The sequence below is a fragment of the Camelina sativa genome, chromosome 17 (assembly GCF_030686135.1).
Source record: "Camelina sativa cultivar CO46 ecotype springtype chromosome 17, ASM3068613v1".
Lineage (NCBI taxonomy): Eukaryota > Viridiplantae > Streptophyta > Magnoliopsida > Brassicales > Brassicaceae > Camelina > Camelina sativa.
The window spans coordinates 33,266,388-33,285,630 of record NC_141896.1 but is presented as its reverse complement, the minus strand read 5'-3'; the positions used below and the strand labels follow the sequence as shown (position 1 = coordinate 33,285,630).

General features: G+C 38.2%; 2 protein-coding genes, 1 long non-coding RNA gene and 1 pseudogene across 12 annotated transcripts; 2 read left to right on the top strand and 2 right to left on the bottom strand.

The window, feature by feature from the left end:
- The first annotated feature begins 5,383 nt into the window (after nt 1-5,383).
- Nucleotides 5,384-7,396, top strand: LOC147924654 (uncharacterized). Its single transcript, XM_087496872.1, has 2 exons — nt 5,384-6,659; nt 6,864-7,396. Exons 1-2 carry the CDS (start codon nt 5,384-5,386, stop codon nt 7,394-7,396), a joined length of 1,809 nt encoding a protein of 602 aa, XP_087352998.1.
- Nucleotides 7,397-10,393: 2,997 nt separating this feature from the next.
- LOC147924653 (uncharacterized) lies at nt 10,394-11,929 on the bottom strand. Of its 2 annotated transcripts, XR_015585706.1 has the most exons (3): nt 11,512-11,929; nt 11,078-11,422; nt 10,394-10,989 (listed from the first exon to the last, which is right to left on the bottom strand). It is a non-coding gene; the product is annotated as an uncharacterized LOC147924653 (long non-coding RNA). The 2 variants fall into 2 exon arrangements; XR_015585705.1 differs by having other exon boundaries at nt 11,078-11,929.
- Nucleotides 11,930-12,538: 609 nt separating this feature from the next.
- Nucleotides 12,539-13,053, top strand: LOC147924652 (zinc finger CCCH domain-containing protein 13 pseudogene; annotated as a pseudogene). The gene has a single exon (XR_015586003.1). The product of XR_015586003.1 is annotated as a zinc finger CCCH domain-containing protein 13 pseudogene (transcript).
- A 1,877-nt stretch (nt 13,054-14,930) lies between these two features.
- Nucleotides 14,931-17,612, bottom strand: LOC104761783 (asparagine synthetase [glutamine-hydrolyzing] 2-like). 8 transcript variants are annotated; one of them, XM_087493902.1, is made up of 8 exons: nt 17,349-17,612; nt 17,068-17,227; nt 16,877-16,982; nt 16,482-16,744; nt 15,883-16,147; nt 15,478-15,616; nt 15,281-15,376; nt 14,931-15,142 (listed from the first exon to the last, which is right to left on the bottom strand). In XM_087493902.1, exons 5-8 carry the CDS (start codon nt 16,005-16,007, stop codon nt 15,104-15,106), a joined length of 399 nt encoding a protein of 132 aa, XP_087350028.1. In that variant the 5' UTR covers nt 16,008-16,147; nt 16,482-16,744; nt 16,877-16,982; nt 17,068-17,227; nt 17,349-17,612; the 3' UTR covers nt 14,931-15,103. The 8 variants fall into 8 exon arrangements, with proteins under 8 accessions (XP_087350028.1, XP_019098806.1, XP_087350029.1 ...); XM_019243261.2 differs by having other exon boundaries at nt 16,482-16,656; nt 17,098-17,227; nt 17,349-17,560; XM_087493903.1 differs by having other exon boundaries at nt 17,098-17,227; nt 17,349-17,522.
- Nucleotides 17,613-19,243: the final 1,631 nt, after the last annotated feature.

Here is a 19,243-nt window from a genome sequence, read left to right as displayed (position 1 = left end):
AAGTCTTTTAGTTAACCATTTTTTTACATGCATTTAAACCCCAAATTATTCCTTATGCATGTGGCTCTTTCCGACCTGGAGATTCTCGCATGTTCTTAGAAACCAACACTCCAATGGTTCGATCTTCCATCGACACCATGAGGTTATAATTCTTTGGTTTTGGGTTCACATGCGGCACTCTTCCTCGCATGGCCTCACCAACAACCACTCTTCCAATTTATAGAGGTTAAACTTAATCTTTAAATTTTTGGGTCCTTCATACGACTCTTTCCATCCCGGAAATTCACATATGGACTCACCAAAAATAAACCACTCCGTAGATCGATCTCTCATCGGATCTAGGGGTTTAACCTCACCAAAATATTATGCAAAATTAAATTACAATTTTAACAAGCATAACACAACCCCCAAAATTCCCAAAATCGATCATGCAAGACCTTCCACACTTGCATGAGATTTTTAAAATATTTTCCTACCCTTGAAAAATTCTTAAAAACCCCAAAACTCATCATGCAAGGCATTTCAAACTTGCTTGAGAGTTTTAGAAATTATTTCCACCCTTGGAAAAATTCTTAAAACTCTAGAAATCCAACATGCAAGGCATTTCACACTTGCATGAGGTTTCTATAATTATTTTTACCCATCACAAGTTTTAAAATCAATAGATCTAGCATGCAAGGCATTTTACACTTACATCTAGTCTAAGATAAAAATATTCTCCCCCAAGAATGCTCTAAAAACCCCCTTGTCTACATGCATCTCTCTAGATCTACATGCAACAAGTAGCATGCAACACACAACAAGGGCCGATGCGAGAGCTAGAGAGCTCACACACCTCTCATCCCTGAAAATCCACAACTCACCTTGGCTTTGAAGACCTTTGGCCGATTGGAACTCCACCACACTACGCCGACCTAACAGCACCTCCCCTTGAGCGAGCTTCCCACCGACGAGATCTTCTTCTTCTTCTTCTTCCTCTTCACTCGAAATCATGAGATTTTCTCTCCAAAAGAGTTGAGAGAAAATTTGGGCAGAGCTTTAGTGTCTAGAGAGGTTTTGGTCGAAAATGAGAGGATAGAGGTGCTATTTATAAGCACTTCGCTCGATTTCATAGGCTAGCAAGTGGCAAAAATCAAGTGACAAGTGTCACATTTTTTGCATGTACTCTCCCCCACTCGCGCGTGTATCTCACTCGCTGGCGGAAGTGGCTTAATTGCGTGACACGTGGCATCTCTCTCCCATGCAGGGACTCTTCCGCTTCCCACGTTCTTCCGTGTCTCTCTTGCGTCCCAAGCTGCCGCGTTTGTCCGCAGAAACGACCCATTCATCCGCGAGTCTATTTCCTCGGCAGTCCTCGGTCCTCCTGTCCGTGACTCCGATCTTTCTTGGCTTTCTTCGGACCTCTCATCCATGACACTGATATTCCTCGTCCATCTTCGGATCTCTTGTTCGACACGTCCGATCCATCCGTGGTCCCGCGGTACATCGTCCGTCCGGCTGGTACACGGCCATTCTGTTCCCATGGTCCATCGTACGTCCTTCGTACCGTTTTCCATGGCCATTTCTCCCTTTTCCTTCTTTTCACCATCATCCTTGTTTCTTCATCATCCCATGAACCGGATATCCCATCAATTCACATCCGTTCTTTGGCCCTGGACCCTTCCGCAACTTGGTAACTTTAAACACAAGTCACTTAGTCCTTTCTTGAAAATTCCCTTTTCTTTGTCTTTTCAAGACATCTCCACGTCCTTCGTGCACGTTACTCACGTCCGGTACGTACTTCGTGATACGGTTCATTACAATCACCATCGTGGTTCAAATCATATTCTAAGGAGGACTTCTAGACCAACTAATAGAGCGTCTACTGTCAAGCCAAGTTACCAACAAGCAAGGACGTCTCTTGTTTCTAAGGAAGAGCATGTTGTATTTGATTTTTTACCATCACCAAAGGAGCATAAGGAGCTGCTGGTTCAGAAAAATCTGTTGGAAATAACAAATTCACTGAGTGAGCAAATGGAAGCCGTGTTACCAGAGCATAAAGAGGTCAGCAAAGATCAGACTAAGGAAGCCGTGAAGGAAGGCATGTTCATCAACAACCTTGTCAGTATGGATTATTTAACTAATGCACCAATAAAGAGGTATCGAATATTATCTATGCCTGAAGAATCATTTCAACACTCTCTAACCCAAGGCCTTAAAGTTTCGAGGACGAAATTTTTTCAAGAGGAGGGGTATGACATGATCATGAGACCATCCATGAAGATCCTTGAGCCTTGTTCAACACGAACAAAGTTGAAGTTCAATTCTTCCAGCCAAACAACCATTTGCGATACATTCCATTTGCCTAAGGAGGTTAATCTAGTTGTTCACTTGAAGAGTTTTAGGTTCAACTAGTTTAAGAGCTTCCAGAATTATGTATGGCGATCATGTGTTGTTTCTACTAAGGAAAAAGTGAAGAAATGGTACAGCCCATGTTGTTTCTCATCAGCAACATTGGACCAAGGAGTGGAAGAGAGAGAAGTTCAAGGATGCACTTATTGGGCTAATTCAAGAGATTATGGGCAAGGAGGGCATAGGAAATTATATTGGGGATGTTGTCTACCAAGTCCAGTCCATTTTGAGCCTAATTCAAGTCCAAGAAAGCCCAAAACAATTACTTTATTTTGTGTTCAAAGAGGGGCGACAACAATAGAGTTCAACTCACTTGGGAAGGACACCTTTGAAAGGCAAACTTCAAGAGTTGGGTCTTTATTCAACTATCTATCTTTATTATGTTTTAGTTTCAAGAATAATCAATATATGGCTTTGTTACCAAGTTTCTTATCCCTATATAAACTCATGTAATCTCATTTGAGAATAATCAATCAATTTTCCTTTTCATTTTAAGAGTCTATCTCTTTGTTCTTTTGTCTAGAACACTTCTTTGTTTCTTGGTGAGTAATATCCAAGCAACAGCCTCCTCTTGCTGGACTAGTGTGTCATATCTAACAGCGATTGGAGTTGGGAATATCAGTAGCCTTCCGCTACTGCTGTGCGACCCCTCAATCCATTAAATCTCCCTCGTTGCACCTTGCACCTTGGCGAGTTTCTATCCTTTCTAATCTGGCTGAGTGATCCTCGAATTTGGGCGTATCAAGTGGTTAAAACATATTTCACAAAATCCTCTTGTCTTTCTATCTTCCTTCTTCCCTTGTTGCTTGGGAATTCCATTGGGTTGCTTAGATTTGGTCTCTTACAACTTAGGGAGAAATTTCTTGAGTGACCTACCAAAATCGAGAGAAACACTGAAGTGTGTGAGGATTTTTTATCTGCTAACTATTGATGTTAAGTTTTCAGGAAACCATGGAAAGTGATGGAGAAAGAGATCGGCCAGGAAATTATGTCGTCGAGCTATCTAACTTGCAAATGAGGGCATTGAATTACACTATTACTAACCTTATGAATACAGGTCTAGAAGAACTTCATAAGAGGCTAAACGAGATTCAGAACAGCCAACAAACTCGTTCTAGACCTGCACCCAGGAGGGAACGTTCAAGGAGGACTTACCGGCCCGAGGAGGAAATTGAAGAAGAGGAGTTCCATGAAGAAGATGATCGATCCATCAATCGACCTAGATGAAGTCTTAGAAACCGTGATCAAGGTGATGTTAATCCTTTTGGTACAAGAAATGACAATTTAGGTGGTTTAAAACTTAAAATTCCAACCTTTGAAGGTAAAAACGATCCGGATGTTTACCTAGAATGGGAAAGGAAAATGGAGTTAGTGTTTGATTGTCAAAATTTTCCGAAACTCAAGAAGGTTAGGTTAGCAGCAACTGAGTTTATAGGCTATGATATTAAATGGTATGATCAAGTTGTGACTCACAGGAAATGGACAGGTAGAAGACCAATAGCTTCATGGGATGAGCTCACTACCTTGATGAGGAAACAGTTTATGCCGGATCACTACCACAACGATCTCCACCAAAAAACTCAGACGATTGCTTCAAGGAACCAAATATGTGGAGGACTATTTCCAGGAAGTAGAAAGCTTAATGATCAAGGCTGATGTAGATGAGACCTTAGAAGCTACCATGGCCAGATTCCTTGCAGGCCTCAACCGAGACATTCAGGACAGAATGGAGCTTCAAGAATATGAAAGCTTTGGGGAAATGTTGCACAAGGCGATCCTAATCGAACAACAAACCAAGAGGAGGAGTTTCTATAAACCTTCCTTTGCTCCAAAACAAAGTTATCAAGATAAAGAAAGTCTCCAACCATATCAAATTCAGTTTTAAGTAATGCTCCTGCTTGTCTTGATAACGGAAAGGCAGTCCAGACCAACAATCAGGCAAGGGATATTCTGTGTTTCAAATGTCAAGGACTTGGACATTATGCTACCAAATGTTGGAAACAAAAGGTAATGATCCTCCTAGACAACGGTGAAGTGGAGTCCGAGGACGATAAAGAGTAAAAGGAAGATTTTGGTCCAATCTTTGACAAAGAGGAAGAACAGTTTGAAAATCCAATTCAAGGGACACTTCTTGATGCAAGCGCCGGACGTCTCGCGGTACGGACAGAAACGAGTGCTCTCGGGCCAATCGAGCTAGGAGCAACTTCTCTCAGACAAGGCGCGGTGGATCGACTCTATGGAGGAAACAAACGATGGAAACCGAGTTTCACGGCAAACAAACGAGTGGTTCAAAAGTTCGCAATCTGGACTCGTCGTGGTCGAGTGGCTACGGTACGGTACAGACGGTAGAGTTGCGGAACGGCTAGCGAATTGATGTACAGTTTGGCTAGAGGAAATGAGAACAACGATGGATCGAACGACGACATGAGAGGAATGGCTCACCTCACGATACGGTCAGACTAACGATGGTGAACCTGGTTCGAGTCGTTAGGGTTCTCTCGGTAGAGCAATCCCGGATTGGTCCTAAGGAGAGTAGTGAGACAAGGGTCAAAGAATCTCTCTTTGGAAATTTTTTATTTGATTCAAGTCTGAGGCTACTAGAAAATAAGAGAGGGTTAAAATAGAGCTAGGTTTAGGAGAGACTAGGGACACACGGCCTCACAATGGTCCGCACACGTTGCCCTTGACGTGTTCTCTTTGAAATAAAACACGTCGCTCTCCTAAGTGATTCAAACACAACCACACACGTCACTCTACTTAACGTTACAAAAGGGAAAGTTCTAGAGTTTGTTCAAAACGCAAAGCAAAAGTAAAGAGAAAGACACGTCTTCGGCCTTGGCGCGGGAAACGACTTTGGCTTCGAACGTTTGCGCTAAAGCTCCTCGCCTCGTTAAAACCTCCTCCGATAAACCTCGTGGGACAAACCCGGAGTGAGGAAAAAGAGTATGATTCCTTTCTCTAACGACTTGGTTGCCTTCATCCTTGGGTAAGGATGAAGGCCGAGCGGATGGTCTCTTCTCGAACTTCTTCGGTCAGGTCGCAGGTTTGGACGAACGCTTGGACAAATAGGTTGATTCTCTGCCTGGTGGACTTGGAAGAGCTCTTAGACCTTCTAATGGCTCCCGGGGATATTTCTGGTATGTTGGCCGGCGGTTGTCCCGTGCGCGGTGCAAGCGTCTCGATCGCGTCCGGTGCGTCTCGGTCAGGTTCTGGTCCCGTGCTCACATCACTTCTGGTAACTAGGAGATCATTGACCCTGCAGCTTAAGTCCAATGACCAAGAACAAAGGGAGAATTTCTTTCCCTCTATATGTTTAGTTAAAGATAAACTTTGTTCTTTGATCATTAACGGTGGAAGCTGTACTAACGTTGCTAGTGATACTCTTGTTAGGACGCTTGGACTTGAGACCAGACCTCATCCGTGGCCTTTTAAACTAGAATGGTTGAATGAAACGGGCAGACAATATGTCAGGGAGCAACTCACGGTTCCTCTTACCATCGGCCGATATGAAGATGAGATCCTCTACAATGTCCTTCCCATGGATGCAAGCCATATCCTTCTAGGAAGACCTTGGCAGTTAGACATGAGGGCGATACATGATGGCTACACCAACCGGCATCCCTTTGAGCATAAAGGAAAGAAGATCACTCTGGTTCCTTTAACTCTGTTGGAGGTCCATCAAGACCAGGTCCAGTTGAAGAAAAGCCGAGACAAAAAAATTAAACCAACAAAACCTGAGGTATCTCCTAAGAACTCCAACTTCTTTGTCAAAAAGAGTCAAGTAAGGAAATCTTTGTACTCTCAACAGCCATTTATTTTGCTTGTGTATAAAGAAACACTAATAGCATTTTCTGACCTTGCACCGGAGCGTCCGAGTGATTTGCTAGATGTTTTGCAGGAATTCTCAGATATCTTTCCAGAAGAGAACCCTAACGGTTTGCCGCCAGTAAGAGGTATAGAACACCAAATTGACTTCGTCCCTGGTGCATCACTTCCAAATCGACCAGTTTATAGGACTAGTCCCGTACAGACATTGGAGCTGCAAAGACAAGTTAATGAGCTCATGGAGAAGGAACATATTAGAGAGAGCATGAGCCCATGTGCGGTCCCAGTCCTACTTCTTCCCAAAAAGGATGGAAGTTGGCTCATGTGTGTTGGTTGTAGAGCCATCAACAACATCACGGTAAAGTATCAATATCCTATTCCTACTCAGCTTTGGCATGATATTTCTATGAATTCTATGCTTGGTTTGCCTAGAACTAGGACTGGTAAAGATTCAGTTTTGTGGTCATTGATTGATTTTCAAAAATGGCTCATTTCATACCTTGTCAAAAAACTGACAATGTTTTGCATGTTGCTGAGTTGTTTCTTCAAGGAAATTGTTCGTTTTCATCGAGTACCTAAGTCAATTGTTTCTGATAGGGATATCATGTTTTTGAGTTACTTCTGGAAAACAATTTGATCTAAACTAGGGACTAAGTTGCTATTCTCCACTACTTGTCATCCGCAAACTGATGGGCAAACTGAAGTAGTTAATAGAACTTTTTCTACTCTCTTGCATGCTTTGATCAAAAAGAACATAAAAACTTGGGAAGATTGCTTACCACATGTTGAGTTTTCATACAATCAATTAGTTCATTCTTCAACTAAGTTTTCTCCGTTCCAAATCGTTTATGGCTTTAATCCTTTATCTCCATTGGATCTAACCCCTCTACCTTTGAATGAAAGAGGTAGAATGGATGGGAAAAAGAAAGCTGACCTTGACAAACAGATCCATGAGAAAGCTAAAATAAACATTGAGGAGAAGAAAAATCAATATGCAAAACAAGCTAACAAAGGAAGGCGCAAGATGGTATTCAAACCCGGAGACCAAGTGTGGGTTCTCTTGAGGAAAGAACGGTTTCCAGCTGAAAGGAAATCAAAACACATGCCTAGAATTGATGGATACTTTGAGATCAAAAGAAAGATCAATGACAATGCCTACCAACTTTATCTTCAAGCTTAAATGTTTCTGATTTAGTTCTTTTTGTGGCGGATGATCCAGATTTGAGGACAAATCCTTTTCAACAGGAGGGGGATGATGTGATCATGGATGGAATTAAGTAGGATGAGCTTTTAGCCAGAGGAGAGCTTGTAGCTGAGGAACCATTGCTTGTAGCTGAGGAACCATTGCTTGTACCTGAAGGACCAATGACTACAACAAAAGCTAAGAAGCTAAGGAATGCACTTCATGGGCTAATTCAAGAGCTTATGGCCAAAGAGAGCATGGAAAAATCTATTGGGGATACTTATCAAGTCCATGCCACTTTGGGCCTAATACAAGCCAAAGAAAGCCCAAAATAATCACTTTAATTTGTGGTTAAAGAGGGGTGACGAAAATGGAGTTCAACTCACCTTAGGATGGAAACCTTAGGAAGGAAAACATCAAGAGTTAGGTCTTCATTCAACTATCTATATTTATTTTATTTTAGTTTCAAGAATAATTAATACTTGGCTTTGTTACCAAGTTTCATATCTCTATATAAACACATGTAATCTCATATGAGAATCATCAATCAATTTTCCTTTTCATTCTATGAGTCTATCTCTTTGTTTTTTTGTCTATAACACTTCATTGTTTGTTGGTGTGTAATATCCAAGCAATAGCCTCCTCTTGCTGGACTAGTGTGTCATATCTGGCAGCGATTGGAGTTGAGAAAATCAGCAGCCTTCCTCAACTGCTGTGCGACCCCTCAATCCATTAAATCTCCCTCGTTGCACCTTGCACCTTAGCGAGTTTCTATCATTTCTAATCCGGCTAAGTGATCCTCAACTTTGGGCGTATCATTATGTTGTTTGTGTTGGTTGCCACCGTTTGTGAACACAGAGACTCTCGTTGTGCATAACATGTGCCTTAACGAGTCACGTCTTCACCGGAGGGCAAACCGGTGTTGTTGAGAAGGTATCGGCTACCCCTTAACTCTCGTGTATGTTGTTGTTTTATGTAAGTTGTTGAATTGTGAGTTTGGTGGTCATGTGAAGAGGATCGTATTTTCTTGGTTGCATTGATTTGTTTATTGGATTGAGCTTTAGGACCGGTTATTAAAGTGTTTATATAATCGTGAAGAGGTGAGTCGTTGATGTGTAGCATTGATGGTTTCTCCGGTTGGTTTAGTTTTGTATTCCATCAAATCAGGGTCACGCCAATAATTGTGGTTGATATGGTACAGTGTCACTGAGTTATGGCTGTACATATTGCTATCGGAAAGTGAGGAAAGAGGAAAAAGAGAGAGAGAGAGGAGAGAGAAGTGACGTTTCAGAGATGCTGGGAACCATTGATGGATTTGGTTGGTCATTTCGTGGCTGTGGGTAGCTCTGTTAGTGGTGGGAGGACAGAGTGAAGTGAACAGAGGTGAAGAAGAGAAAAGAAAGTGAAGGAAGGTTGGAGATAAAGGCAGTCTGAAGTAGTCGACTTTGGAAGCTCGATGGCGCTGTATCTGACATTTTTCCGGGAGTCAGATGATATTGGCGTAATATACATCAAGACAAGAGTCGATAGAAGTTAAGCAAGCATCATTTAGAGTTAATCTCAAAGAGTTATGTGCGTTGCTTCCTGGCCAAGTATTTGCTGAAAACTGTGAAATATGGGTTAAGTATGAACCCTAGAAACTGTTCCGAGATGGTTCTTTCTAGGCGTCGTTTGGAGGAGCAAAACTAGTCTGATCGATACGAAATTTGGTGGAGATATTCTTCATAGTACAGGCTCCTTATCCAGCGGTGGAGTTGCGATTTCAACGGTTATTTTGTGAATTATTATAGTTTTTATATGGAGCACTTGTATGGATTTAATTGTGTTAAGTTGTGTTGTTGGTTGAACCAATGAGCTCGGTTTGAGCTGAAACCTCTGTAAGCTTATGGAGCAAGGTCATGGTGCTTGTAGGACCAAGTTAAAGCTAGGACGGTGAATTGATGGGTTCATCAGAGAAGTGTTTCGTGGCTGGACGGAATAAAGTATTCCAGCCTACCTTTCTTGTTACTCGGTCGTTAGGGATGGTTGGTTGGGCGACTCAGTAACTAGATGATGTGGGGTTGGGAATTAAGTGAATAAGGAAAGCTTGCTCGAACGGTGGAGTCAAGTGTTTTTCCAGTAGGATGCCGAATGACTCTGATACGTGCTTGGGGAGCTGAAGTACGTTTGTATGATTGTGTCTTGTGGATGCGGAGCATGGGTTAGTTGGATCTGCCTATATTGGTGGAAGTTTTTGTAATAAGTGATTTTTACACCGGTTGACTCGTCGGAATTATGGGGTTCCGGTGAGATTGTTTTCCATGGAACCTAGTGATATGCTCAAATTTACCTTAGAGCTACTCTCTCAAATTAAGAGGTCAATGTAGTATTTAGGGATCGAATCCACAAGAACTCTAGTTCACACAATAGATTTATTATCTTTTAATTATGCTAAATCAAAATATTAAATTAAAGACAATGCAAAACAGAATTTAAAAGAGATGTAAAATTCAGAAGGATTAAACGCTAGGCCTAGGGAAATTCTCAGGAAATCATGGAAAATCAGATCAATTAATTAAATAAACAGGATTCAACTATTAAGCACCGTTCTTGAACTCTAAACACAATTATAAAATAAATCAGTTCTCACTGCAAATATTATCTAAATTTAAAACCAGAAAATCCAAATCTCTTTGCAAAATTCTAGGTAATAAATCAGCTTTAAAATCAGGTTAGATAAGTTCACAAAATCACTAATTCAAATCTCTTTGCAAAAAGTAATTTTGCTCACCACAGGTTTTATCAGGAAAATCAATTATATTCTCATATCAATAATAATCCTAATATCTAAATCCAGATGACTAATCAAAGATCTAGCATTAAGAACAACCTATGGTGAAGAACAAGAAAGATAATGAATCCTAAATTAACAGATCTAACAATCCATGAAATCCCTAATGAGAAACCCTAAACCTAACAAGCAGATCTACTCAGACATAATTGCAAGAACACAAATCATGAATAAAATAGATTGCATTAAGAAAGAGATTAAAGAAGAAGTAAAGGAGTTCTGAATCTTCTCTGAAGGAGTCTTGATTCTTCTCTCCAAAAGCTCTCTAAAAATCTCTCAGGGTTTTGCTCTCAAAAGTTACAGGGAAAAAATAAAGCTTAGGTCTAAACAATAACCATAAAAATCCTATTTATACTCCTAAACACGTCCAGGGACCAATGATGCAAATATGGAAGACTTTGGGGCAGATTTGTAAATCTTCAAAACTTGTGGGAAAACTTCCAATTTCGTATTTGGCCTAGCATCGATCGATGCTATCAATGTGTCGATCGATGCTATCAATGTGTCGATCGATGCACTCTCTCAATTTCGTCTCCCAACTTTGTAACTCAGCCTCAATGCTTGATTATGTTCCAAATCCTCCTATTTAGCTCCATTATGCTCTCATCCATGTTAAATCCTATAAAGACTCAAAAAGACTCTAAAAACACCAAAAGACTCTATAGATAAGACTTATATCATGGCTAAAAACACCTAAAAACCATGATATATCACCTAGCTAAGGAGTTGGAATCCGGGTGAGGTCGTTTCAAGGTTATTTCTGTACAAGTTAATTAAATTGCACAATTTACAATCACATTATAAATGAATCCATGTATGAAAATAACAGATCAGAATTAGACAAATACCTTGAAAGTCAAACTCATGCCTTGTCCATTTTACACCAATACTACCCAAGCTCCGACACCAATTATACGTACAATTGTGATAAAAACTTTAATGATCAGATACTCATATACACCACATCAACAACAAAATGGCAAACAAAAAAAGCTAGAAATAATATATTACACAAATAAAATCAAGGTACGACCGAACAAGAAGTTTGAATCTAGTTTCTGCAAACAGAACACGAAATGAAGTATCATAATTACAACAACTTCAAGTACACATAATAAGATAATCAATTCAACTCCGATAAACATCATAAAGTATCAAATATTACATTCGACCGAAGATTAACTGCATTATTCCTGTGAGAAACAATAGACGATTCAGATCTACCTTACATGAATTATAGTATAGCATTGCAAATTAACAAACACCCAACCATATATTTTACCTTCTGAGTCACTTTCGACCTCACCAGGTAATATTTGAGATGGTTTCGGCGGAGTTTCAGAGAGAGAGAAAAAGAGAAGAATGAGAGAAGTGGCGACTGTAAGACCTAGTTTCATTTTTTACTTCTTTTTTTTTATATATATTTTTTATTTATTTAATAAAAATTTTGATGGCAATGCAATTTTCATTTTCTTGGTTTCCCCTACAATAGTGTTTTCACTTTAGACTATGCAATCATATAACCAAAATCTAAGCACCAGATTGAAATGTATTCCCGCACATCCTACTATAGTGTTTCAAAATATGGAAACGCTATGTTACTTTTTAAGAAATTTAACTATAGCAAAACCAAAAAATCTGCTATTAAATACTGCTATTAAAACCATCATTTCATGTAGTGTAAATCAAATGTTGCAGTGTTGGATACAATGATTCATAAAATATATAATAGTAACTAAATATTGATTTTTTTTATGAAAAGCTATCATAAAGAAAGGTAATTACTAAAATATATTTTGGTAGCTTTTCATAAATTTACCAAACAACCCTAAAGTTTGCAATGATTTATCAAATTAGGTAAAAGCTGTAACGGTATATATATACCAAAATTAATTAAAATGGTTAATTAAATAGTTGTAACAATTTGTTTAATATATTTTAACAATTAAAACAGAAAATTATAATTAATGAAAATTATTATAAAAAGATAATAATTATTTTTTAGAGATTGTAATTATTATACATAATTGACTTTTGTATGCATAATAACTTCTGTATCTAATTTATAAAATATGATGGTGTATCCTCTCTGAAAAAGCTTTATAACTCATGAAATATAATGACTTATGTCACATGTAGTTAAAAAGTATTATATAATTGAATGCATATATCTATTGGTAAATCTAATCACTAAAAAAAAACTATTACAATTATAACTATATACAATAAATGTTAATGATGATATATTTCTTCAAAACATGTCATTTGAGTATTTAATGCTAGATATCTTCTTCTAATGTATATATATATATATATATATACAGGTAGAACATAATCAAGTATATGCAAACAATACCAAGTCTAACAAGAGAAGAGAAAATATGTCTGACAAAAAAATGCCAACACGTCCAGGCATACCTGAATGCAGCAACTATCTTCTAACAGGAAACTGTGATCTAAAAGAATGCGAATACCATCACCCCATGAATACAACCCCGATAGAGTCTGGACTGGCCCTCAATAACAAAGGCTTACCTTTAAGACCTAATCAAACCGTTTGCCCAGATTTCAGTCGCTTCGGCCTTTGCAAATCCGGTCCAGCTTGTAAATTCGACCATTCATCATCCTCAGGTTCCAAATTATGAAAATGAAACTGATATTCCCTATGTTCTGTTCCGTTTATTCTAAATAAGATTATTATACATATCCATATATATATATGCATAATCATGTATTTTATTCACCATTTGTAATAATAATATATGAAAGAACGTAATGATCAAGTTTTGATCACCATGGTATCAAAAATGTTCATTTCATGTAACAAGACTTTTTGTTTCGATTTAATTCAACTAAACAAAGACCTAATCAAGTTATAGGCTCCAACTGATCCATAATGAATGCCTTGAAAATAAATCCAAAAGAGGATCGATCTTACCTTATTTGACTGGCACTGCTTACTTACGAGATTAAACAAGGATCACAACAACAAACACTCTGATGCCAAACTAGTTAGACAAATGCAATTTATGAAAAGGAATCTTCACTTTATCAACCCTCTCATATCATGATCTTGGGGGTAGACACTTTAGACACTTCTGTAGAAACTAGGTTTCCACAATGAATTTGTTTAATGGGGGAAACAAATTCAGGAAAATAATCTCTCTATAAAGTCGATCTCAGCTTTGAAATTAGAGAAGGGATTTAGATCTCTCAAACTAGGGTTTTTTGCTAATAACAATGGGAAAAACTGAATTGTTGTATTCGATCTTGGATGATTTACAATGGAGAAGTCTCTCCTTATTTATACATGTCCACTGATTACATAATATATTAACTTTTCTTATGAGACGAACTGAGATAAGGAAAGTTGCTTCATTTCTTGAGTCGGCCACTAGGCAAATTGGGAAGTCGGTTCTTCGTCTCCAAGGCTGGGCTTCCCTCTTCCGAACAGGTCTCAAATAATACCTAATTGGGTTCTTAACCAGATTTCCGGTTAAATAATCGAATTATCTTTCTGGTTTAGTTTGGTATGTCGGGGTTGCTAAATCCCGCACCAACAATTAGTCCCCCCCAGTTCTAAATATTCGGGAATCAATTCGAATATCTGAACTATGGAAAAGAAGATATCCGATCTAAACCATAAAGAATTTTGATTTTATAACTTGGATCTCCGGTATCATTTTGCTGTACACTGTCTTGCTGACACGTGTCATTTCCATCACATCCAAAAGAGGATCGATCTTACCTTATTTGACTGGCACTGTTTACTTACGACATTAAACAAGGATCACAACAACAAACACTCTGATGCCAAACTAGTTATACAAATGCAATTTATGAAAAGGAATCTTCACTTTATCAACCCTCTCATATCATGATCTTGGGGGTAGACACTTTAGACACTTCCTTGGCTGTGTCACCTGGAGGAAGGAACATAAATAAAACCAATTAGTGAACACACAGCTTATCTCCAAACGCAACTTTCTAATCATGATCATATCCATTTCCCTTACCCGTTAAGCTCTAATACATCTCGATACTAACCATGTTTTGTCTTTATAATTGATACAAGCATACATGTCTCTTTATCCAAACCCACAAAGGTAGCCTAGTTCGTATTTGCATATCCATTAAAAAAGTACAGAATTATCGAATTGTGATCCCTAATTACACATTATCAACACCAGTAGTACTTAATAGTCTGTTTCTGTTCGACAACTGACATGTAATGTAATACACAAACATCTAAGAGAACAATTCTAAAGAAAGTGTAAGTAACCTGACTGAGTGGTTGCTGTTGCTTGAATTTACTTGTGGAGTATAGTAACTTGAATTTACATTCACTACAACAAATATCTACATTGATAGCATTAGAGAAATGCTATAATACGTCATTGATAGCTTTTTCACAAATGCTATGTTAGGCCACTGTTATCATAGATACCACACATATGATAGCGGCATATAAGTATGTTATGGTAGAGTCTTCTACCATAGCAGTAACCAAATGCTTTGTTATCATGTTTTTTTAATTTTTTAAGATAATGTTATAAGTCATTTTACACGCTATGGTAGAAAATTCTACTATAGCTATAATATATTTTATTGTGACACAAAATTAGTGCTAGTTTATATGTCATGGTATTTTTTTTTTCAAAATTTATTTAATTAAATTTCTGTTTCATGAAAGAAACAACATACATAACCTTAATATTACATTAACCAAAATAAGTCTTACATAAGTGCCACCAAGTCTTAAACAAAATAAAGCTAACATTACAAAGAACAGAGACAAACTCATGTAACCCATCCAAGCCTTTCTTAGCTGCTCACTTTGCGAAACAATCTAATGAACAGCCACTAGTTCACTTTCAATGTATGAAAAAGACGTATTCTTTATGTTCTTCGTACTGCAAGACAGACCAAAATGCAACAATAGAGATGCTCAGTTACATTTTCATTTTCACTAACTGGCAATAAGCAAAAAGGTACAACAGATAGTAATCCATAAGCAACAATTCAGTCTTTTCTCAATTACAGATACTTACAAGGTGTGCAATCACTTCACAGTCGCTACCAGTGTGGAATTGATGAGACTTGAGCTTTTCATGCAAAACCTTGTGGTTGTATATCTCTCCATTGACCTGACATCGTGAGCACATTTGATTTACTATTCAGATGATACAATTGACAAAGGTCTAAAATTTGACATTTGTTCACACATGATTGACATAGTTTCAAGTACCGTGACAACGATGGTCTTGTCTTCGTTATAGAGCGGTTGTTCTCCATAAGTTGGGTCAATGATGGCTAAACGCCCATGAGCAAGATAACAATCTTCATGACAATGGAGTCCACTCCAATCAGGACCTCTATGCCTCAACCTACACAAACAGAAGTAATCAATCCAAACAATCAATTCGGGTCTTCTCCACAAAGATCAAATCTTTTTTTTGGCAGCCAAATCAAACAGTGACTGATCAATCGATTAAGCAAACACATTCTATTCCATCCATAAAAAAAGTTGAGAACTTTATTCCAATTCATTCATAATCGATTATTCAGTAACAATGCGCAGCATTTATAGATTACGAGAAGAAGTTGATGGGTGATTGATTGAATGAAACAGGGGAAGATTGAGAGAGAGTACCTGCGAGAGAGTTCAATGATACGAGAACGTTTAGCTTGAGTGCTGTCGATGCAACCAAGAACAGCGAGAATCCCACACATTGTGTTACAGTCAAAAGAATCAAAACTTGACGAGAAGCTTGGCATGATCAGTGATCACTGCCATTGATTTCCGCAAATCATCATATCTTCTTAGCAGTCTAACCTGTTTCATACTTTATCAAACCTTTCAAACTCAAAGTCACTTCAAAATTTTCCCACAATGCTTGGACTTTGGAGATCACTTCCTGAGTAACATAAGGAAGTTTACTTTGCTTATTAGTTACTTGGCTCGAAAGTGTAAACACTTCTACTCGTAATAAAAGAATCTGTCTTTCTTATACAAAATCTAGAGAGCTTTCCTTCGGTTTCTCTAGAGATTTTATCAATGTCGCTACCAGATAAAGAGTGAGACTGACTTTCGAATCTGGCACATATATTCTCTTCAGCTAACAAAGTACTAAATCAATCTAAGAGACCAATACAGAGTTATGTATATCCTCTACATCATTACATCAATATCTGAGACAAAAATTCCTAGAAACAACTCATCTAAACCCAATAATAAAAAGAGAAACTTACTTGCAATAGTCAACGCCGCTTGAGCTGCGTTTTAGTTAACTCTGGAAAATATCCACATTTTCAACCTCTTGTTGTCGGGCTCTACATACACCAAAAGCACAAAGACGAAAACTAGATATCATCATAACCTGTGCTAGGTATATTTGTCCAGGTATATGGTCCTCACTATAGGAATCTGCCATAGCATTAACACATGAATCATTCTCTATACTTCTTATATGCTGCTTGCAGAATCTGATAAACTCCGAGAACGGCAATGATAACTACAAGGACAAAAAGCAAATCATATTGTAGTGACACTAGCCCCTATGTTCATAATCCGGCTACAACAATACTGTGCTTTTAGAGACACTAGCAGTATGTTTAAGAACCGAGGAGGGGAAATGGAATTATACCCTCTCATGGTTTCAGATATAACCATTTCGCATCCCGTTGCCATAGTTTAAGAGAAAAATCAAAGGCAAATTCCAAAAACCTGAGAAGATGAAGCAGTGGCAGTATCTGCAGTTTCAGATGCGAAATCAATATAGGGTTAGCCGGAATCAAAAACTGTATACACAAAACTTGTAAGGGCTGTAAGGCAAACCATATATATTGTAAGGTTCGAGAATTTAACCAAAATCTATAAAAAGCCCTAGATCCCCTTTTAAAGCCACCTGCATCCAACCATCGAAGATGACGCCAAGGTCTGCAATAAGGACCAGCGTCCAGACATCAAGCTGGGAAATGGCTGGAGCTGGCCGGATCTGTCTCAAGCATTCACCAGAAATTGACGAGGAAGGTTATTGGTTTCACCGAAAGAAATCGCCGAAATTGACGGAAAAGGTTGTAGAAGAAGAAAAGAGAAGACGTGAGGAATAGTGGTACCTTAACGACGGAAGATTACGACGACGGAAGAAGGAGTCGAGGGCATGGTGTGGAGGATCTGAGAGAGAAGAAAACATTTGTCGAGAGTTTTTTTTTTTTTTGGTGAAAGCTTTTTTTCTTCCTGTGTCTCCAAAATTTTTTGAAGGAAAAGTCTGAGAGTAACTGTGTTTTTTTGGCAAAGTCTTTAGCGCTCACACCAAAATATAGGCTCTAAAAATTCCCGCTTACTAAAATTTTGGCTTAGCATTTTTTTAGTGTTATCCTATGCTATTACAATCCAACCTACTTTCTTTAATAGCAGTTACGCGAAAAGAGCTATCCTCTGGTGCTATCAATGTGCAAGTTTCTTGTAGTGATTTTCTGATATAGTATTGACTTTACTTGTGGAATTGATTTTTCCACAATTCTGTTGTTTTTGTTTTGTGTGTGTGTGTGTGTTTATATTGATTACTGCGACTCTAAATGTTCCCTAGAAATGAATTATTGTTAAAGATATTGTGTGTTGTCGCAGGAAACCCCTAAACTAAGTGAAGACAGAGTGAAGCAATGCGTTGATGCAAGACTACTTGGAGACTATCCTCCCAATGCTGTTGCCAAGGTATTACTCAAAATGGCTTTCCTCTCAATTTTTAATAAGAACATAAAAGTTTCAACTTCGAAGACTAGTTTCAACTTCCTCCCAAAGCTGTGAAGGAAGAGGAACCAAATTTTGTTTGTTTATCGTAAATTTATTATTTCAAGAAGTTCATTTCTAAATTCTGATACCATATTTTTATTATTTAGATGATGTTTTGCCACAGGTCTTAGATATGATTATAGGAAGAGAGGGATGGAACAATATTATCTGATGTGATGATGGATGGAGCTAAGTAGGATGAGTTTTTAGCTGTGTTTGAACATAAGGAAAATGTAGCTAAGCTTGAACCAGAGGATCTTGTAGCTGAGGAACCATTTCTTATACCTGAAGGACAAATGACTATAGCAAAAGCTAAGAAGATAAGGAATGCACTTCATGGGCTAATTCAAGAGCTTATGGCCAATGGGAGCTTGGGAAAATCTATTGGGGATGATACTTATCAAGTCCAGCCCACTTTGAGCCTAATACAAGCCTAAGAAAGCCCAAAACAATCACTTTATTTTGTGGTCAAAGAGGGGTGACGAAAATGAAGTTCAACTCCCCTTGGGAAGGACACTTTGGGAAGAAAAACATCAGAATTGGGTCTTTACTCAACTATCTATATTTATTTTCTTTTAGTTTCAAGAATAATTAATACTTGACTTTGTTACCAAGTTTTATATCCTATATAAACACATGTAATCTCATTTGAGAATCATCAGTCAATTTTCCTTTTCATTTTATGAGTCTATCTGTTTTTTCTTTGTGTAGAACACTTCTTTGTTTCTTCGTGTGTAATATCAAAGCAACAGCCTCCTCTTATTGGACTAGTGTGTCATATCTAGCAGCGATTGGAGTTGGGAATATCAGCAGCCTTCCGCAACTGCTGTGCGGCCCCTCAATCCATTAAATCTCCTTCGTTTCACCTTGAACATTGGCGAGTTTCTATCATTTCTAATTCGGCTGAGTGATCTTCGAATTTGGGCTTATCAAGTGGTATCATAGCCACTCAACCGGTACTTGTCTGTTCATCTTCTCATCTTCCATTTCTAAACACTTTTTCTTCTTTCTATCTTAAATCTGGGCCATCTCCTTACCTAGGTCATCTCTATTTTCAAAAAAAAAAAAAAAAAACAAAGAAAGAAGAAAAAACAATCCTAATATATAACAAAAAAAAAGATTGCATTTGGCTAGGTGGTGGAAGAGAAATCATGATGGCTGAGGAGAAATTCAGCCTTGGAGTGGAGATATGATCATGAGACCATCCATGAAGATCCTT

Coding starts and splice junctions, on each gene's coding strand:
- LOC104761783 (XM_087493902.1), bottom strand. CDS start 16,007: ATGCCAAGCTTCTCGTCAAGTTTTGATTCTTTTGACTGTAACACAATG. Junction 15,377..15,477: donor ACAAGACCATCGTTGTCACG/GTACTTGAAACT, acceptor TCACGATGTCAG/GTCAATGGAGAGATATACAA. Junction 15,143..15,280: donor GTGAAGTGATTGCACACCTT/GTAAGTATCTGT, acceptor TCTGTCTTGCAG/TACGAAGAACATAAAGAATA.
- LOC147924654 (XM_087496872.1), top strand. CDS start 5,384: ATGAAGGCCGAGCGGATGGTCTCTTCTCGAACTTCTTCGGTCAGGTCG. Junction 6,660..6,863: donor TTTGCCTAGAACTAGGACTG/GTAAAGATTCAG, acceptor GATCTAAACTAG/GGACTAAGTTGCTATTCTCC.